Source organism: Numenius arquata, chromosome 14, assembly GCF_964106895.1.
Source record: "Numenius arquata chromosome 14, bNumArq3.hap1.1, whole genome shotgun sequence".
Lineage (NCBI taxonomy): Eukaryota > Metazoa > Chordata > Aves > Charadriiformes > Scolopacidae > Numenius > Numenius arquata.
Window position 1 is genome coordinate 9,398,055 of NC_133589.1, and position 20,327 is coordinate 9,418,381.

Sequence of the window (20,327 nt, forward strand, 5' to 3'; positions counted from 1 at the left end):
TGGGCACTTCCTTTCCCTAAGCTGAACAATGTGGCGATGACACCTCTTGTGCATATACTTGCATCCGTCTTCTCAGCTCAGCCCCTACGCAAGTCTGAGCTTTGGGGAGGCTCCACTGTGTGACAAAAGCCATGCTTCTGTGCCTGCAGTCCCCTAGCGAGACCTGCCTTAATGCCGTTGCTGATAAAGACAGCTATAAACAAGGTGATGGGTGTGGGGGCAATGGTTATGGCAGCACAGAGTGTTTCCAAGGTGCAGGTGAGCTCAGTGGGTCCGTGGGCTGGAGCAGCAGCCTGGGCAGCTCCTGCGGTCCAGCGAGCCACCTGAGACCTCTGTGGCCACTCGTCCCTCCCTGAGCTGACTCTCCTGCCTGACCCCTAGCAAGAAGGGCCCTGTTTCTCCATCTCGCACTGGACCCCGCTGTGCTCCCCAGTTGTCTCCGTTTTGCTGGCTGAGCCAGGAGTCTGTTAAGCCGTAGCTCTGTCTGCATCCTCATCTTCATCTCTGGCACAAACTGTGCCACCAGTGTGTCTTATTAGCAAGCCTGTCACATCAGCAAAGGTACGCCGTGGCATGAGCTTGTCGGGGAAAGCACGGGGAGCTAAAGCCTGAGGAGGGATGCCTTGTACCTCAGGCTTCTTGGAGCAACCTGTCAGTTCCTTGCTTGTTTGCTAATGATGACAGGTGACTAAAGAACAGGAGAAAGCTACTGAGTGTGGTGCAGCATGGCATGGTGGAGTCAGTGCTGGTCCGATGTGCTGGGAAGGAACGTGTGGTGGCTGCTGGCCATGTTTTCTCAAGTACTTGACATCCCCTCAGGCACCGTGGCAGGATTTGAGGCATGTTTCCTAGATCCTCGCGGCTAAGCTAGAAATAACGTGTTTATAAGATCAGAGGCAGTTCACTGCTCGAGTTAAGTGCCTTGAAAAGGCTGAGTCACTTGTACGGGGAGGTGAGCTACCCGGGGATCTGGGTTTCCTTCTGAAAACACCTTTTATTATCGCTGCAAATGCTGCTGGTGCTCTGCCCACAACAGGGCTGCTGCTTTCTTGCTGGCTTTGAGCACACCCATCCTGCCACAGCCTCTGTGGGTTGGATTGTATGTTCCTTCCCTTAAAATAATTAACAGAAATCTGGTCACGCTTGAAAAGCATTAAGGGGGCAGAAGGTGCTCTTGAGATTTGGGAAATTAGGCCTGATCTGAGAGTCATTAAAGCTGGTGGCAGTCTGTCTTCTGACTTCAGTGGATCACACTTACAGAGTATAGCATTTTATATCTGACTCAAATTTAAGCCCAGATAGTAAAAAAGATTTTTCTAGAGGTGCCAATGTGCCTATTAGGTTAGGTCCTGTGGAAAATTGGGGATTTAGCATTACCTTTACCTATTGAAGGCTCATGGGTTACCCAGTAGTGTGATGGTTACCTTATAGTGGCTCCTTCAGTAACTCTGCAGGGTTTACAGGACATGGTGCTGGGGAGGGTTCAGGTCAGGGTAGATGCCTGGTTCTCCTGCCTGTGCCTCAGTGGGTGTTATATACCCTGTCTGACTGGTACAGTGTGGGGCATTTTTTTTAAAATGGAGCATAAATGTAAATGTGTCATTAAGTGTAGAGATCTACCTTCCCTTGCTGAGCTTCACTCTCCTCCCTGACCCAGGGAAGCCCCTTAGTTCCTGCAGGTCTTGGATAAGGTCAACAGGTTCCACCAGTGGACAAATCCAGAAATAATTAACCCCAAATCTTAAACTTGAGGTGACTTGAAAGGTCCTACATCCCTGCCCAGTGCCCGCCTGCCTCCTGGCTGTGCCAGAAGTTTGGTATTTGCAGCTGGAGCTGTTTGATTGTCTCTTCTGCAGGTAATACATCACTAATTAGTTTCCTAATTTGTGCTGTCCAAATGTACCTGAATTTCTAGGAATTAAAGCCTGCCTGGAACCCGACACAGCGGTGAATGCAAGTGGAAGTAGGACTGGATATGTTAAAAATGCTGTTGATATGTTATAAAAAATGAGCCAGGGTCTAAGGGTAGCTCAGGTGGGTCCTGTTGTGGGTGGTAGTGTGGGCACCACAACACTTCGTTACTGTCCTGGTAATAGATTTAGAAATTACCGAATGTTCATGATGATAAATGTTCAAGCTGTTCCAGCCACAGACTCAGGAAGAGTGGTTTGGGGGAAAATGAAACCAAAGATAATAGTTTAAATTGGATAGATGATGTTTAAGTCACCTTGGATGCGAGACTCTCTTAGATCTTTACGTTGTGCAACCACTGGGTGTAACAGTATATGTAGGTATGGTTTATCCTCACCGAAGTCATGAGCGTTATGTGCATATTGGGTCAGGTTTGTGTTGGGGAATGGCTTTCTCATCGGAAGAACTTAAAATATATTGAACAGAACTCTGGTATGGCAGTTGGCAAAGACTGACAGAAAAGGGATGCCTTCTCAGTGAAGCAAAAATACTGTGGCCACAGAAGAAAACACACGATGAATGTGAGTGTGTGTGCTGTGTAGTCATAGACTGCCACATAATGTGACCCGAGAGATGCTGTGACAAAAGGAGTTTGGGGCAAGAAATCAGATGTTTTTTCTCATGGGGAAGAGGGGCTGTGGGGAAGATCAGGCAGAAAATGGGCTGGCTTGGGATGGATGCTGCCAGGTTGTCTCTGGAACTGGCTCCAGGGGCAGCGGAGCGTGTGAGGAGAGCGTGTGGGTTTGCCTTAGGACCTGTGATGTAGATCGTTGCTTTTTGCCCAGGGGCTGAGTCAGGGTGCTGCTGTGCTTGCAGCCTTCACCTTGCTCCTTGCGTGGTGCTTCTCATGTCCTTTGCTGATTAAATGTGCAGGGTTAAACACAGAGGGGTTGCTTTGCCAGCTCCTGAAATTGGGCAGCCTATTGCCGTGTTTTCCATGGAAAGCCAAAAAAAGGTATTGAATTAAATGGAATTGTATTATGTAGTGTGGGAGGTGCAGGACTTCCTCAGCCTGCCACCTGCTCCTGCATGCCACGCACGTCCTGCTGCCTTCCCCGGGAGTAGTCAACAGGAACAGGAGAGGAGAGAAAGTGCCTGGGGGAAAACTTTTAATACTATTACCTGACGTCAGCTTTAGTGCTTCGTTCGTTCGGTGAGGAGCCGAGTGGCCGCCGTTAGCGGGAGCCGTTCTCTGCTGCTGGCCAGCCAGGGCAGAAGTGCTGTGCTGCTCCTAGCAGGGGGATGGGGCTTTTCCCCAAGTGCCTCCTCGTGTTTGGTCTGAGCCCTCTGGTTCATCTGTGCTCGGTGGAAATTGTGCTTTTCCATTTGTAGCTGAATAGCCGTGAACTGGTTGGGTTTCCCTACAGCCTGAGCCTTGGTTTCCCCAGAGCCATTGATAGCTTTGCCAGGGGTGGGTACCTCATGTGCTGGCCCATCTGCTGATGAACCTGGTTCTTTGGGTCAGTTCAGGCTGTGACTGTGTCTCAGAGCTTTTTTCTTTGTTGTCTACCCAGTCCTTTAGTCTCTGATATCTGTAATCTAATATTTGGGGCATCAGTGAAGATATTTAAGCCTTTTGTTATGATTACAATACTACTACAGCTCTTTTCCTTTTGGGAATAGGCTATGACCATCCAGTGTAGGCTTGGCTTTGAGCTGGTTGGCTATTTGGGATGAAGAACTAGCTCTGCACTCCTGCACGGCCCTGAGCCAAGCCAGATGGATGGATGCCCTGCCCGGGCTGGCTGGTGTGTTTTCAGTCTCCAGAGTTGTTTCATTGTGTGTATTTTGCATCTGAGAATAACAGCATCTCAGAGCCAGGTCATGCTAGGGGGGAGAGGTTACTTTAAACTGTCACGTCTGAGGAGCAGTGATGTCAGCACTGTTTTTTTAATTACTAGTTTTAAGCATCATTAGGTAAAAGGAAAAGAAATAATGGCTGAGCAGCTATGTTGATGTGAAGCTATGGCCATGGTACAGCCTGACGCACAGCAAGGGCACAGTTGAGCTGTGTCATGGTCTCTGGGTAGGACGGGCTGGATACCAAGGGGCTGTCTCCTCTGAATTGCCTTCCTATGACCCAGGGATGCATTAACCATCTCGTGGCTGAACTTCCCAAGTGGCTGGGAAGGAAAGAGGATGTCTTCTCCAATGGGTCTGTGTTTTGTACATTAATAAGGATGTGAGGTTGGTATGATAAGAACCACCTGGTTCAAAATGGAGCAGGTAGAAACTACTGACCTTGTATTCATTCCTCCTTTTAGGTCCTCTTTGCATGACTGCTGAAAAGCTGGTGAAGGATCAGCAATTAAAGAATGATCTTCACCTGGAGATAGTATTCTTTCTTGTTTCTGCTCAGCATGAGGTACCGCCAGATGGTTCTTGGTTGCAATTTAGAGAATGACTAAAATTTATTTTTCAGGCACTTGAACAAATGGGATTTATTTAATTTCTCTTCCTGCTCTTCGCTTCCCTCCGAGCTCAGTTCTGAATTTCCACATTCTTTTTTCCCTGCAGAATGAAGTGGAGCTGGGAGAGCTGTTGTTATCCCTAAATTATCTACCCAGCGCTGGAAGACTGAATGTGGACATCATTAGAGCCAAACAGCTTCTTCAGACAGACATGAGCCAAGGTTCAGGTAAAGGGCAGTGCATTTCTCACATTACTCATGCACAGATTATATGTGCTTTTAAAGCAAATCAGTGGCGAGGCTGCAATTTGTGGGGGACCCAGGGGGATTTGGATGCTCAATTCCTATTAATACAAGGCTCTGGATATTCATTTTATATATATATAGCCACCAATAATGAAAGTATTTGGAACATTTACCCTGAGATAAAATAGAGGGTGTGCTACCTTTGCCATATTTAAAGTAAAAATCTCTGAACCAGGGTGAGGTGAGGAACCAGGAGTTCTGAATTCCCCCCGTGTTGTGTTCTATGAGGCAGCCCCTTTGTGCCTGTGCTGTGTTTTGCCGACGCTGCCTGAGTGTTAACGCTGCAGTGGTTTCACTTACAATATCTATTTGCTCTGTGGATGGTGTGAGGTTTTTCCAGTGTCCATGCATTGCTCCATGCTGTTTCTGAGCCTGCTGGTAATTGCTTCATGCATATGTCCTCAGATGTTTTTCCCATGTTCCCTGCCCCAGCCACTGCTGCTGCCAGAATATTGGCATTTTCCAAAAAGAACAGTATGCTTGGCCTCTATCAAGGCTGTCATTAATTGTGGTTTTGGCAGGGAGCGTTTTTAATCCAGCTGCCTGACTTTTGTATCCACTGCAAATCCCTGTGAGCGGCATGGTGGAACAAGTCCCGGTCATTTCCAAATGCCATTTTCCAGCACGGTCCATCCCTGCAGTGCCCAACCTTCACGAACCGGGGTACCGACGGACGATGCCTGTAATGCAGAGCCTGTGTTTTGTGTTTCTTGTCAGACCCTTTTGTGAAAATTCAGCTTGTTCATGGCTTAAAATTAACAAAAACCAAGAAGACCTCCTGCATGCGGGGGACGATAGATCCCTTCTACAATGAGTCCTTCAGCTTCAAGGTTCCACAGGAAGAACTAGAGAACGCCAGCCTAGTGTTCACAGGTAAAAGTGGTGGTGTTACCAACTTGGCATGATTGTGATTGCCTCCAAGGTGAGCAAAGAAGCAGTTGTGGGTGTGCAGATGAGCCTGTGCAGGACGGTGGCTGTCCCAGTAGCCACTCTGCAAGGGGTGGCCATCGCTGGGATCTCCAGGAAAGCTTAATTAACACTCTGTCCTCTGCAGAAGCTGTTCCAAGCATTGCCACCGGATGGCTGGAGCTGGCTGGGAGCACACCTTGTTGGTCCTATGCTTAATTGGTGCCATTGGGAGTTCTTTTGTGCAGAAGAGGAGGAGACATTAATTGCACTTCTCAGTGGCAACCAACTTGGGCATAAAGTCAAAAATTAGAAGAGTGAGAGGGGGGAGTACTGAATGATCCCAGAGCTCAGACACTGGCAAAGATAACTTCTGGTACTTGACATAATTTGCCAGTGAGATGATGTAGCTGTAGGTGTTCGGCACTGACATCACCTGTTCTGTAAGCAGGTTTGATCATGCCTTTATTTTTAAAGGGTTGGGACTTGGTGCCAAGCCCTGCGTGGGACAGCTGAGGTAGACCAAGACACAGACCATGCAGGCTGTGGGCCAGGAGGACTCCCAGCACTAGCCTCACTGGAGGGCTTTGTCAGCACTGGAGATGTTTGGCTGGGATAGGAATTCTTATGTTCAAACAATTTCTGAATCTCCTGTTTTTGTTCTGTAGGCACGAAAACAGTCAGTAGAAATTGGCAATTGGGTGTGCTGGAGAGAGCAGGGGTGAGTCCCCCCCCTAGCTGTGTTCTTGCCCGCAGGGTGGGCAGCAGCAGTGGGGCTGACCTGCAGCCATGAACCCACCATGGCTCGTGGCCTTTTCTGCCATTCCACAGCATGGAGGTCTTGGGCAGGGCTGCAGAGACCCCTAGGAAGTGGTGGGTTTCCCTCCCGTGCTATGTCTTTGCCCAGCCTATGTGTGCTGTGGGGCTCAGGCAGGGTCAGACCTTCTTGTCCTCTGGAGGGGCTGGGCGGTGGGACCCCCACTCTTCTGCCACGCTGGGCTCCCATGATTCACAAACACGTTTTTTAGCAACTTTCCACCTATTACTCACCATCTTTCGATGAAGAGGAAGGAAACTGCATCTGAAAGAACATATTTTGAAGTATTTTTAAATTTTTTTTCTTACATGGCAGATACAGGTGTCAAAGCTGGCACAAAGGACCTAATTCCAAACCATTAGTTTGTTTCCAAACATGTTATAACAAAAGTGATGCTGATCAGCAATGTAAATTTTGCCCTTCGTGCTCAGAAATTTCTTCAGCAAAAAGTCTATAATTAATCACTGCTTTGCATGCACGTCACCCTGACTGTACCTTGCATGTGCAACGATGAATTTGTTCTTGGAAGCTTCCATCAGGTGAGCTTGTGACAGGCGTGAAATACTCTTTTCTTTGTTTTCCCTTTTTCCTAATAGAAGAAGAAAAGGCAAACAGAGTAGCAGCTCTGTGCATTCAGAAGGGTGAGGGGAATAGGCTGCTCGTCACCACGACCAATGAAGTTAGCATTAATGAGTGGATGTCTGATTATTTTTTCTGTGCAAGTGGATGTGTTCTCAAATAAGTCAATGGGAAGTTAGCTGATTTATAATCATATGTAACGCAGTCGGATTTCAGTGGCGTGCCTTTTAAGTGGTGCTTCACTTCTGAAGTGACGTGTTGCTTGCTTTGAACATTGCAGTAAATAATCCCAGGCCAGAAATGTCACCAGCAGCTCTGAAGCTGGGAAGGAGAGTGAAGAGCATTTTGGAAGAGCAGCAGGGCCAGGTTTTCATGGCCGCTCTGGGACTGAAGGGTGATGTGTGGCTCGGGCACGGCACTGCTGCAGGCGCCGTTGGGCTTGCTGCTTCTGCTGTGGTCAGGACTCTTGTTCGAGAGATGTGGTTTGTGTAGCCAATGTATAGCTGGAGCCAGAGGTGTTGGCCATCTTGTTGTGTGTACAACCTTCTGCTGGTTCAGTGCCTGCACTGCCTCCCCTTGTTAGAGGAACCAAGGCCAATAGAGGAAACAAGTCTTGTTGTGAGGACCTTTGAATCAGGACTCCTGCACAGGCATCTGCAGTGTCACGGGAGCAGCGTGGTTCAGGGGACGTAAAGGTGGTGAAGATGCCTCATGAGCCACGTTCAGTGTTCACCTAAGTGATGGAGATGCTCTGGATGTTGGTGGAGTCCCCAACGGGGAGTGCAGCACCAGTTTCTATTTGTGTCCATCTATGAGGTTTTAATAAAATGAGTATCAGCGTGCAGCTTGGCTGAAGTTCTGGGGTGTGGGGATGGTGGTATTCCTCATATAGCTGCCTTCTTGGCATGTTAGGTATTGCACAGCTTAAAAGCTTGTAAAGGGCTTTGGGATCTTCTGTTAAAAGACAGTAAAGAGCAAGTGGTTGCCAGCAGGAGAAACCGTACCTCGCAACTTGAGGATCTTATTATTATTTTGCATCTCTACAAAGCAGGAGCACAAGCCACATTTTTTCATTTTTTCTCTAGGTTTTTTGTTTTAACTTGGGGTTGGTTTTGGCTGCAGTAGTGCTTCTTTCTGTTGTGTGTTTTGTGGGAGTTGTTGTTTTTTTTTTTTTTTCAATCCACAGCTCTAGTCCATTAGGTCAGTTAATTAAATTTGCTGTTGAGTCAAAGTCCAATTGAAAAGGAAAGTAATCCTCCTTGAAGGGTGGGTGACGATGCTTTGAATGGAGGGAGAGCTGTAAGAGCAGCCATGGGAGCCAGAAGTAAGTATATCTTCAATAATTTAAAGGAACCTTTTTTTGTGGCTTCATATTTTGGACATAGTCTGCAGCTGTCTTTACATTGGCTTGGCTTCACTGGAAAGCAGTGGATCCGTGCCAGTCCCTATCAGCTCAGGCTCCTGGCTCCCTCTGTGTGGCTGGTACCACACTGCAAAGTGAGGCACTATCTACACAAAATAAGATTAATTTTTTTTTTTTTTTCCCCTGTGTGTTTTTTCTCCTGTGCATTTTGAATCAAACTGTCTGGGTTTAGTGCACTGTAGTAAGAATTTATGCACTGTTTTGCTGCATCTTTAGCAAGGAGTGTGTGTGCAAACACTGCCGATGGATGGTTTTCTGCAAAGCACCGTTCTGCTCCCTGCTCTTCTGGTGGTGCTCTGGAGAGATGGACTTTGGACCGAACGCAGGGTTGAAATGCAGCCAGACGAGGAGACGGGCGGTGGGTGCCTCCAGGATGGGGTGCACGGGATGAGCTCTGTGTTAGCCAAGATTTGGGGGTGGGTGGGCTGGTTCTTAGATCTTTCCTCTCCCTTAGGCATACTAGGATTCAACACTGTAAATTATTGGCATGTACAGACCAAAATGCTTCTCCTTCCACATTGGTGAAGGGCTCTGTACAAGCTGCCTTTCTGCCATCCACTCTATTCCTGCTCCACATGCTTACTGGGGCTGTCACTAACTCACATGTCCCAGTTTGGTGCCTAAAATGAGGTGGGATGAGCTCAGGTAGAGATGTCTTCTCCAGGGGGAGGCATCCAAGCTCAGGATTGCTGCTGCAGGTATCATCTTGCATTTTCACAGCTTCTCAGCGAAAGAGGCTAAAACCAGGAAAGTGACTGATACTCATAACAAGTCTAGTGTCCCAACAGAAGAAATGATGACTGAAGCAACAGCTAGTGGAGATGTTTGATTTTCATTTACTGCATCAAATATGTTGTCTAGGTAATGAGCGCGCATATACATATGGTAGCAGAAATGATTCTTTTTTCCACTTTCTGTTTTTTGGCAACTTGGCATCCCCCATGTGCCATCTTCTGCTCGAGTGCAAACAAGTCACGGGTTCACCTCTTGCAGAGGAAGGGGGCAGGCTTTAAAAGACAGTGTGTCCTCCTAGCCACGTATACCTGTGAACAAGGGTGTTAGTTACTCTTTGTCCCATGGCAAAGGGAAGGAGTTTGGCCCCAGCAGCAGGACTGTCAGCTGCTGCCTGAGGTCATTTCCCTGCAGAAAAAAGGATATTTGAGGTGCGACTGCAGCCTTTGTGCACAGGAGGGCTGGATGCTGGGCACCTAGAGACAGGGTGCTCTCCCGGCTGATGGATTTTGGGCGGGCTGTCTTCTGCATTTCAGCCTAATCTTCAGAAAGCCTGGGCTGTGCAGCAGCAGGTGAGACGACACCTGAAATCTGAGCACTGTGGTATTTTGTTAATGATTATAATGTTGTTAATAACAATCGTTGGTAATGCTGTTTGCGTTGCAGTAAAGCCCAGATGGCCCAATAAAAAACACCAGCGCTGCAGGGCAAACTGCATCTTGGTGACTCGTTAACATCTTCTGATCACTTACCATAAAAAATACAACCTGCAGCGCTCACGGTTAGGGAATATATATCTCACCGAGGTCCTGTGGTGACTGTGTGTGTCTTTCTCCATCTAAATAAGCTCTTGTACATGTTTACATGACAGGATCTTTAGGGCTTGTGAAGCAAGCAAGGTCTCCAAAGAGGGAAAAATCATTTTCATGCTCTGGGTACTGTCTGTGCAAACGCAGAGGGAATGCCTGCTTTGCTGTCTGACCTGGCTGAGAGTGTAGCAGGAGCTGGGACAAGAATCGGGGCTGATGGTGTCTGATGGAGAGCGGTGGTGGGGCTCATCCCACTGCTCTGTTCCCATGTGATAGGTGGCCATGGATCCAGCAGGACAGGATACTCTGCCCAGGGAAGGGAAGCAGGTTGGGGCAGGGTTTGCTTGTTGATGGAGAGATCGGCCTTGATACCTGCGTGACAGCTGGTGAGACCTTCATCATGAGTACTGGCTGAGGAGGCAGCTCAATGGCACTGTCTTCTGAAGGATTTGTAGGATTTTTTATATGATTCTCTTTACTCTTCTATATTTTTTAAAATGCACCCTGTCTCTATTTTCTATAATGATTTGGTACCATTTTTAAAATTTTTTATTTTTGTAAGTATTTGAGTTCCTGAGGGAGCGTTGTTGAACAGTGAGACTTTGCACACCTGCACCCGTGGTTTCAGTGGCTGCTGCAGAGGGGCAGACGATACCATCAAGTGTCTCTGTGCACCGAGTGCTGTAACAACCTGTGTCTTCTCACCCTTGGATCACTTTGATGCATTATCCCAGGGCTCTAATCAACTTCCAGTTAATAGGCAGTGCTTGATTAAAATAACAGGTTGCTATTTAATAGCAAGATATGTTGGCACATTTTCCCTTTCCCTTGGCCTTTGAGAAAATTTAAGGACCATTTAATGAAGTTTGAATTTTTAGAGGGGGAAAAAAGTCATCATTGGTGGCTGTTGCTAATGGTGCAGTTCTAGGTAGTTTAGTTTGGTTTGCTTTCGCTGAAATATTTTATTTTCAAAGAAATACTGCCTGTCTGAGCATATTAATTCCTTTTGTGGCATTGCAGCTTGAGAGGAGAGGAACTGGGTCTTCCTTGAAATCCTGACTTCTCATTGGATGTGGATGTTTTGGGATGTGTCTGTATCTGGAATAAATGGTCACTAATGGCACAGACAGCCCCTGGTGAGCACAAGCTCTGGCCCACTGTCACCCTTCACTCCCAGGGATGTTGGAGATGGGCTGGTACAGACCAGTTTGGTTTTGTATGTTGTTTAATGAGCATTTTTTGGATGTTCGATAGAAAATGTTTTGGGGTGCTCTTGATCCACATGACAGACTTCCTGGGGCAGTCAGTGGTGGTGGAGATGGGGGGGGCAGGAGAACAGCCCTGGCCTGGCAGAAAAGGCTGTATGGAGATAGGCCACAGCTGAAGGTGGTTATTAGCTCCAGACCTCATCTTCCAAGTGATCCCAGGTTAGGCAGAGGGGCAAAGTGCTGCACCAAAGGCTTACAGCTCATGGACCCACACTTACCCATCACAGCTGGAAATAAAACTAACTAAGATTCATTCTGGGTGAGTCCTAAAGTTGGATCTCCAGGCAGCTTGAGCCCTGGTTGAGGAGAAGATGGCTGAAGCTTCTCAGACCTTAAAACTGTTTGTTTTTTCCCCATCAGCTCTAGTGGCCAGACTTGTGGTGTAGATGTTGGAGACAAGGTGATGCTTTTGGTGTTTGCCTGTGTTGCATGAGATTTGTAGAAGTCCCATGAATGGGATGCAGAGATAACAAGGCTTTTCAATGGTATTTTTTTAATTAACAGGCTGATTTCCAAATGTCCCAATTAGCTGAGCAGGTTGAAGGCTGATAATGGTTTTGTCCTCAGGCTTCTCCAGAAATACACTCAAATTTTGATTTGCCAAGCTGTGTGAAAGCATGACCTTCAGATGCCAGCATCATCTTTAGGTGCCTGTTTGCAGGGATGGAAACCGCCATGTGTTTGGGGTCGTTGCACATCTATATTTTGACTTGCTGCTTCGGATGATCATCTCTCCTTTTTCCTATTGCTTTTTCTTTCCCACGAAAAAATATTAAGGCACTTTGTCTTTTGCACACATATGTGGGGGAAAAAAAATCTTAAATGTCTGAGGCAACTGAGACTGCTTTTTTCCCATGCTGGAAAGCAGGAGGAAGAAGAGGTTTCTGTTTTGAAATGCGATCATGTTGGGCATGATAACATCTCTTAGATGGATAGATAATTAGGCAACTTGCTGCTAGAAAATTGTTTCTTGTTGTCTATTAGACGTGTGTTTCTGAAGTATTGGACTGTCTGTATATTCCACATATCTGGAGCTCAGAAGCAGAATCTAATCTGTGCTTAACCCTGTGTAACCCTATCTTAGCCAAAGGGGGGAAAAAAGGAAAAAACATTGATGTCAGCACTGGATTTTCTGGGGATTTATACCTGTTTAATTTAGATCAGAATTTGGCCTTTGTGTCTGGCGTTTATAAAATACTTCATATATTTATGCACTGGACACCATGTGGTCTGTGCTCAGGTCTGGGGAGAGCAGAGCGCTCCTGACCAGCACCTCCTATGGTCCCGGCTGCTTTGCACCAGGTCCTGTGGCCACATGAGGTGATCCAGCAGGTCTTGTGAGGACATCTCCTGCTCTTGGGGCAGTGGGAGAGGGGCATGGGGAAATGTGCTGGCAGTGGGAGACCTGGGCCTCCTGGAGACTGCCCTGCCTGGCTGAGCCTCTCCACAAGGCTTGGAAGCCTCCCACAGGCTTCAAAACCCTTCTGGGAGGAGGGAGGTCCCTACTTCTCTCCATCCTCCAGATCCCCATCGACGGCTTCCTGGTCTCCACAATAGGTGCTGTTTGTCAGCTTGGAGCGGGTGACAACAGAGGGGACAGTGAGGGTCAGTCGGAGATGCTGAGTGGGGTCCTACAGCGCCGATCCTGGTTCAGGGTCACTCGCTGAAGATGCTCCAGGGATGAATTTGGCTTTTTGCAGCAGAGTTGCTGCTTTAACGAGGAGGAGTGAAACACTATTAATCCTGGTGAGAGCAACAAGATGCTGATGCTTCCTGAGCCAATCTGTTGCTTGCTTAGAAGGCAAAATTAGATTCTTCAAGTGGACTGATGTAGTTAATAATGGTACCTCATTATAGACATAGCAGAAACCGCTTGTCCTGGAGCTCTCTAGAATTTTGGGGGAATCTTTTTCTCCTAAAGAAACAAACAAACCCTCCTCTCTGCAGGCTGATCATCAGCGCCTGCTCATTTTGCCAAGTCCATTAATTTAAGCAGTGTCATACCTCTCTCGACCTCAGTATTTCATCTTGTTTGGCTTATGCCATGGTGAAAGCAATTGTTCAAACGTCTCACAAGGCCATAATCTTTCTGTGTGTGAAATGAGGAAAAATCTCAGTGGCAGTAGCTGCTCTGGGCAGTAGAGCAGTGTCTGGAGATGAAACACCTGTGCCTGGCCCCCGTGGCTGTCGGAGGAGATGCATGAAGGTGCCAGCAGAGGCTGTGGGTCCCACGCGGCCATCCCTGCCTTTCGTGTAGAGGTGCTGTACAGCATTGGTGCTGGAGCCTGTTTGTGTGAGGTGTATAAATATGCATGAAGCCATTCATGTGCTTTGTTGGATCTGGGGCTCATAGTGCAGAGAATTAAGATTGGAAAAAACCACAACAAACAAAACAGAAAAGAGGAACTGGAGGTGGGGAAGTGTGAAAAGCCGGCTGTAGATACTCCTTTTCAATATCCTCTGGGCTGTTGCACTAGATGCATCCAGTCCGTTAGTGCAGTTTCTCCTGATGAGATGATTTCAAGAGGTGTCATCCCTGCGTGTCTTTGAGATCTCTGTGAGACACATTTGTACATTGGCATTTCCCCTGCTCTCTCCTACAGGACTTTTGCTCTCTGAGGCCAGACCCTAATTAGTCAAACGCCTGGCTTGGGGTGCAGTGCCAGGCGCATCTGCAGGGTCCCCTTCCCAGGGTCCCCTTCCCAGGCTGCCCCAGCCAGCACACAGGGGCTACCCTCACAGTAGGGTGAGGAGGGAAATGGTTTTCCAAAGAGTTTCCTTGGTGTGGTGGTGTTCTCCCACTTGGAGCAGCAGCTGGATGCTGAAGCTGTGGTGGGATTCAGCCATGCGCTCAAGCGGTTCCAATTCCCTCTGGAGCTGGGCAGACACAGACATTGCAGGGAGCAGCCCCATGGAGGAGATGCTGGGAAGTGAGTTTTACACGTGCATCAGAGCCTGATGGAGATTAAATTGATAAATGTGAAACCACTGCATCTTCTCCTGTGCTTTTCTCTCTTCCCTACTAAATATTACAGGCCACGCTCAAGGAGCAAGGGGCAGAATTTGGTCCATACCCATGACCTTCGCGGTGTGTGTCATTAGTCCTGCTGCTGTGTGCTCCTAGCAGCACCCTCTGTGCTAAACAGTTTTTGAATATTGATGTCAAGCAGTTCAGAAGTAGCTTTCAGACCTGCTTAACCGGCCAGCTCAGACCCACTGGCTGGGGGCAGAGCTCGGCAGCCAGCAGAGACAGGGCTGGGCACCGGTTTCTGCCTGCGGGGGATGAGGCATGAAGCATTGCCTGCCTGAGTGGTGGAAGTATGCGAAATAAGGGCACTTTGTGAGACCCTGCCAAGCCCTGAGGCTAAAGTGGGGAAGTGCAGGGAGTGTTAATGGGTCAGCGCTAACAGGATTCCGGTTCCTGCCGGAGGGACCCCATGGTGTTGTGAGACCTGTGTCCTCGAGGAGACTTTGCCGCTCAGTTGCCTGTGTGCAGCCTCCTTATTTTCCCCCTTTTCCCTCATTTGGCTGTAATCCGAGGATGCATCTGGGCATAGCGTGCCATGTGGCCATCAGAGCAGGACGCTGGTGGCTGAAGGTTTCTGTGTGTGGGTTTTGCAGCTCGCAGCACGACGCCAGCCGGCAGCCAGCACGGCTGCAGGGGTGCAGTCGCATCCCCGGGCTGCAGGGTTAGGAGTGCCTGTGCTGTAGAGCCCCTGCCTGAAGAATATTTACCACGTAGGTGCTTATTCGCTTCCTAGCCTGGTGGGCCAAGGGTATCAGATGAAACTTTTACAGGCTGTGGCAACAGCTAGTTGTGGCTAAGTTTTTTTTTTTTTTTTTTTTAGCAGCTTTCATGTCTGATGATTGGCTCAGGCACCCAATATTCTCCTCTAGATAAGCTATAAAAATTAAGCTGGATTTGTGCTCTCTAGTATTTAGATTGAATAGCTTTATCCTGTAGTGGAAAGGAAAAGGGCCCTCTAATTCTTTGGGGGTTTCTTCCCCTGGGGAGCTGGTCCCTGTGGCTGTGTCTGCTGTGCTGGGAAATGTCCCCCACCGTGGCGGGCTGGCTCTGTAATCGTGCCAGCGGGCATGTTGTAATGCAATGTTGTGTGTCAGAGGGGTGCATGTGAGCCGCATCAAGGGGTGCTCAATTGTTTATGGCATTTATAATCTTCAGGATGCAACCAAATTGCATTTTTAAAAAATAAATCAAAAAAAAAATAGTTTTGGGGGCAATTTGTTAGAGAGTGGGTGATGATGTGCTGTAAATAAGCTAATGGCAAACTAGTATAAACTGGGTGAAGATGTTCTGCTTGATGCCTAGCCTGAGTAAGAAGGCAGATGAAAAACAGAGGCACATTCCTGCTTGTTATTTTTCTTGTCTCCGAGTTAAATGGTTTTAATTGCATTGCAGGTAACTGATGTAGGTGACTGAAGAAGAGTTAAATTATTTGTGCCGGAGCTTCTACGCACTCCAGTGCGCTGAGGTTTCTCTGCCTGTTACTCTGGGAGAGGCTGCTGTAGGTGCTCTGACGGCAGCAGAGGCACTGTGCGGCTGGACTTGGTGGTGCAGCGTGGCTGTAACTGCTGAGTAACTGCTGGGCACATCTGGCAGAGGGTGTGCAGGAGATGCAGATGGTTTGTGGCCCCAGCTGAGCAAGGTGCTTCTGCATAAAGCTGGTCCCCCATCACATAAGCGGTACTGATAGCCTTAAAGTTAGCTTAAGGAAATGTTCTGAATTAGTGCTCCCTCCTGGTCATTTCAAGGCTGCTAATACATTCAATCAAAGAATGAATTACTATTTGAAATGCCAGCTTAAAGTCTACTACCGCACATAAGTCATAAATCACAATTACTTTGCAGGCATGCTCTTCACAAGTACCTGGTTTGCGAGTCTCAGTGTAGGAAAAGGGTGTTTTGGCTGGATCCGATGCCTGGGCGAGTGCCAGATTATGTAGCAACAAGCAGAACTGTCAGCTGGTGAAAAGCAATTCTATGTGACCAAGGTTGGTAGGAGGTAAAGGAAAGCTAAGGCTGGAGTTGCACCTGGAGCCAAGTGTTGGACCTCCAAGCCCCATCGCATCTCCTGGCAGTCCCTGACCCCCCGGGATGCAGGTCTGCGCTGTGCAGTGCCTGGTACCTACCATGCTGTGCTGCTCAGCCCTGTGAGGAGCACGGCTGCAGGGCTGGGGTGCAACCCAGCCACCCCTCCTGCACTGGAGCCCACCTCCATCAGCCCCTACCCCAAAGAAAAGTTTCACGTAGCACCCAGGCTCCCGTCAGTCTGATACGGATCGTTTGGGAATGCTGCATCAATAAGTACATAACATAAAAATGTTTTATTTATATCGCATTGCTTGTCCTCAAAAACTCAACCCTTTAAATGGACATAAGTGAACCCAATTTTCTTTTATATTTCAGCATTTCTATTATAAAGAGATTTTTTAAAAGAAACCTTTCTGTTTCCAAACGTATCCCTCAGTAAAGAGCAGCTGCAGAAGGAATTGGTTTGACCTCTGCTTCCTTAATTGCTTTTTGCTTGGTGTTGGCCTGAAAATGGATGTTGCTATTGTGTAAATTACTGCGATGGTGGAAAAAGAGCTCATGAGATCAGGTGTGTGCTTTCTGTCAGGAAAATAGGTTTCTTAAATGGAAAGCAGTGTCTACCTGTCCATAGCCAGAGCCTGGGTCAGTCTGAAAACCCCAAATGATAATTACCTCATTTTCTGCTGCTGAGCAGCTCCATGGAGTTACTGTTTTTTGTGGCCAAGAGCAGATTTAATCTGAAATTTACTTTGAGCTCCTTTCAGACTCTGGAAGGGGATGTTCAGACATCAGAGAATACAGCTCAGTCCGTTTGTGCTGTAACCTGGGCTCAGAGCATGGTGCAGCGCCCAACTGTTGTCCCAGGGGCTGGACCACAGGAGCTTCTCCAGCTCTACCTGTTGTGGAAGAAACTGAAAAGAAAGAGCCTGACCTTTTCTCCTCCTGAGGCTGAAGGCATGAACTTGTGTGGAGTTGGCTTCACTGCAGGTGGGACTATAGCCATGGTATGTGGGTCGCTGCACATGTGTGTCTGCAAAAAGCAGAGGGGCTCTGGCAGAGCCTGCCCAGCCACAGGCTGGTGGCCCCTCCGCCGCTCGGCAGGGGTTTACTGCTCAGAGGGGCTCCTGGGTCTTCTTGTGAACCTCTGCTGCATCAGCAGGTCCCCTTCCAGCCAGGGCAGGGGGCAGCCCTGCGATGGTGTGCAGTTTGCCTTCTGTCTTGAAAAATTGTCATTTTGGGATCACGTCTGAGCACCTGGGAATCCTGGTTGGTACCTGAGTGGTACATGTGGGGTCTGTACTGAGAGTGGGATGTTCACCACTTCTGCTGAGCTTTGGAGCTGACTGAAGTGTCAGACATGAGTGTAAATTGTGTAATACGTGTAATGGCTAGTGCATGCTTGTTGGTGTTCAAGGAAACGGTTCCTCATCTGTTTGAGAAGAGAAGCGATTGCTGCAGCAGGGGAAAGAAGGGGGTGGGAGCCTGTGGTGCAGAAAGGCTCCACGCTGGTGCAGCTACACAGCCCACCTGGGCTTACGGGCTCCTACAGTTGTCATTTCCAAGATGTTCTTTGAAGAAATGGTGATAGCAACAGGGAAAATTGTGCTCCTGAATGTGAGCAAAGAAAAGGGCTTATTTTTACAACACTACTTCTAGCACCTTCTCCTGGGTAAGGTCCACACAACAGCTCCGTGCACCTCAACCATCAGCAAATTTGCTCAGCAAATACTGGCCGTTTTAAGAGTGGAATAAAGCAATTGGCCCCCGAGAAAGGCATGTCGTTGAATTTTAAAGGCTCATGAACTGATGAGTGAAGCTGAATTTGCACACAAAAATTTCCCATCTTTAGAGAAAGCTGTTGTGGTGAAGCTGCAAGTTTGTAAACCTGAGGTGGAATCTAGTGCCACTTCTTATTGTCTGTGTGTGAATAAGCATTTGGCCTTGGAAAGTGTCTTCCTTGTTCTTCAGCAATAAGTCTACCTCTGTGCTATCTAAACTAGTTAATGATAGAAGCAACAATGCTTGTATAATTAGCCCATTAATACCCTAAAGGAATCAACATGCTAATTATCTGACACAGTGAGATTAGCAAGATGCTTTATAAGAATTCAAAATACTTGGATCAACAGTAAAATAACAGGTCTCTTCAGTTAGCACACCTACTCATTTTACAATCCTGATATGGATTATTTTTGAAGAATTGGTATGCCTGGGGCACTTCCCCACTGTTAATTTGTCCTGTGATTAATTGATGGCCTTTAAGACTTCTTGGTTTAAATTACTTGGTATTGTCTCCCAGGATTAGGCTTCATCTTCTTTCATTCTTGAAAGAAAAGAAGGGAAATTAACCACCTATATAAAAAAAATTAGGGAGGCATTTGATTTGGGGTTATTTTTATGTGATTTTATCACAGTGTTTGTTTTCTCTAGGAGAAGAAATCATAGCAGGACATGTAGCATAGCCATGCTATCTACACCTGTGATCCATTGCCTTGTAGGAGAACTCATTAATAACTCTGGCAGGCTGTGTACTAGTTGAAGATGGATGGCTTAAAATTCTTCACTGCATCCTCAAAAGGTGGCTTTTCTAAATAACACCAACCTGGCCTCTTGACAGGGGCACTTCCGTGGCGGCACGTCGCAGGGAGCTGATGGCATCACCCCTAGATAATTGATGGCAACAAGCCGGAGGGATGTGGTCTTCCTAAGGGGAAGACATACCCCCAATTCATTTTTAACCATAGTTTGAAGGTAGACTTACAGTGCTCTGAGTTGCCATGTAATTTGTTTTTAGTGCAATTATTTGGAGAAATGATTGGGACATTTGAAGGTTTGCTGTTACCAAAAATATCCCCAGATAATTTGATGTGGAGAAGCATCTCTGCCCATAAACTGTGTGCCAGAGCTGTCGGAAGGTATATAGCGAGATGTAACCTTCTGCAGCTTTATTTTGGGACCGCACTGGCAGGTGGCACCTGAGTCACCCGGAGCAAGTTCCAATACTGGTGCAGTAGCTAGGAACCAGCCTCTGCAGAGATGGAGATGGTAGAGATACTGAGCTCCATGTTAAAATAATACTAATTAATTGTGGGATATATTATAATAGGAAACACACAGCCTTGACAAAGATGTGTGGCTAAAAGCAAGGTGGAGTGCTTGGTGCTCGGTGTCCTGCCTCCCTGGAAAGGTGTGCGTGGCATCGGGTGGTGCTGCCACCAGGGATCCCAAGGGTGGCTTTGCTGCCGGCACTGGTTTCCCACATCCCCGGAGAGCTGGTACCGCTGGCAGGGCAGTGGCAGCAGCGCTCGGCTCCATGCCAGCCTCACGGCTCCACACCAGCCTGCGCTTCCCCTTTCAACTGGGTGGATTTGGAGCCCCTGCAGACATTTGTTCTTAAAAATCCCTCTCTTTCCTGAGGAGATTTTTTAATCCTTAATATTCCAACTGGTGGCCGTGGATATTCAGGCTTCAGCTTGCACAGACTTTTTGTTCAACTTTCTAATGAGCTGAGGCAGGGCTTCAGTTTGCAGAACACAAAGTGCTTTTGCTGCTGTCTGGCAGCAGCGTGTGGCCTTTCCTGGGATCAGGCCCATCATTAGAGTTTGCTGCTGTCTGTGGTCTTTTGTTCCAGGAGACTGGGCTAATCCAAAGGACAGGGTGTTGGGTTGATGTCTCTCCCTCAGTTGCTTTCCTGGACTTTAACAAGGAGCTGCAGCAATAATTATGGCAAATTGTTTTTGTATAAACATCCTGCTGACAGCCTGTACATGTGTGATTCCTGTCTCCACGTTGGGAAGGCTATCGGTTAGCACTGGAACAGCGCATGAACGTTTGCATTTGGAGGAGGACAGTTTGAGATGTTGGTGTGGGCTGCTTGGCTGCATTCACCATTTCATGATGCCCCAGCAGAGCACTTGGCATTTCTTTACACAAGGTAGTTCTGCTTCAAGGCCAGGTTGGACGGGGCTTTGAGCAACCTGGTCTTGTGGAAGGTGTCCCTGCCCATGACAGAGGCGTTGAACAAGATGATCTTCAAGGTCCCTTCAAACCGAA

The 20,327-nt window shown here is 47.7% G+C and overlaps 1 protein-coding gene across 2 annotated transcripts in view; it reads left to right on the forward strand.

Moving 5' to 3' along the window:
• Nucleotides 1-20,327, forward strand: part of SYT17 (synaptotagmin 17) — a 52,221-nt gene that overhangs the window by 17,411 nt on the left and 14,483 nt on the right. For both annotated transcript variants that reach the window (XM_074158526.1, XM_074158525.1), the window contains exons 6-7: nucleotides 4,489-4,609; nucleotides 5,405-5,560. In XM_074158526.1, the coding sequence (XP_074014627.1) occupies nucleotides 4,489-4,609; nucleotides 5,405-5,560 (277 nt within the window). The remainder of the gene's footprint in view (nucleotides 1-4,488; nucleotides 4,610-5,404; nucleotides 5,561-20,327) is intronic.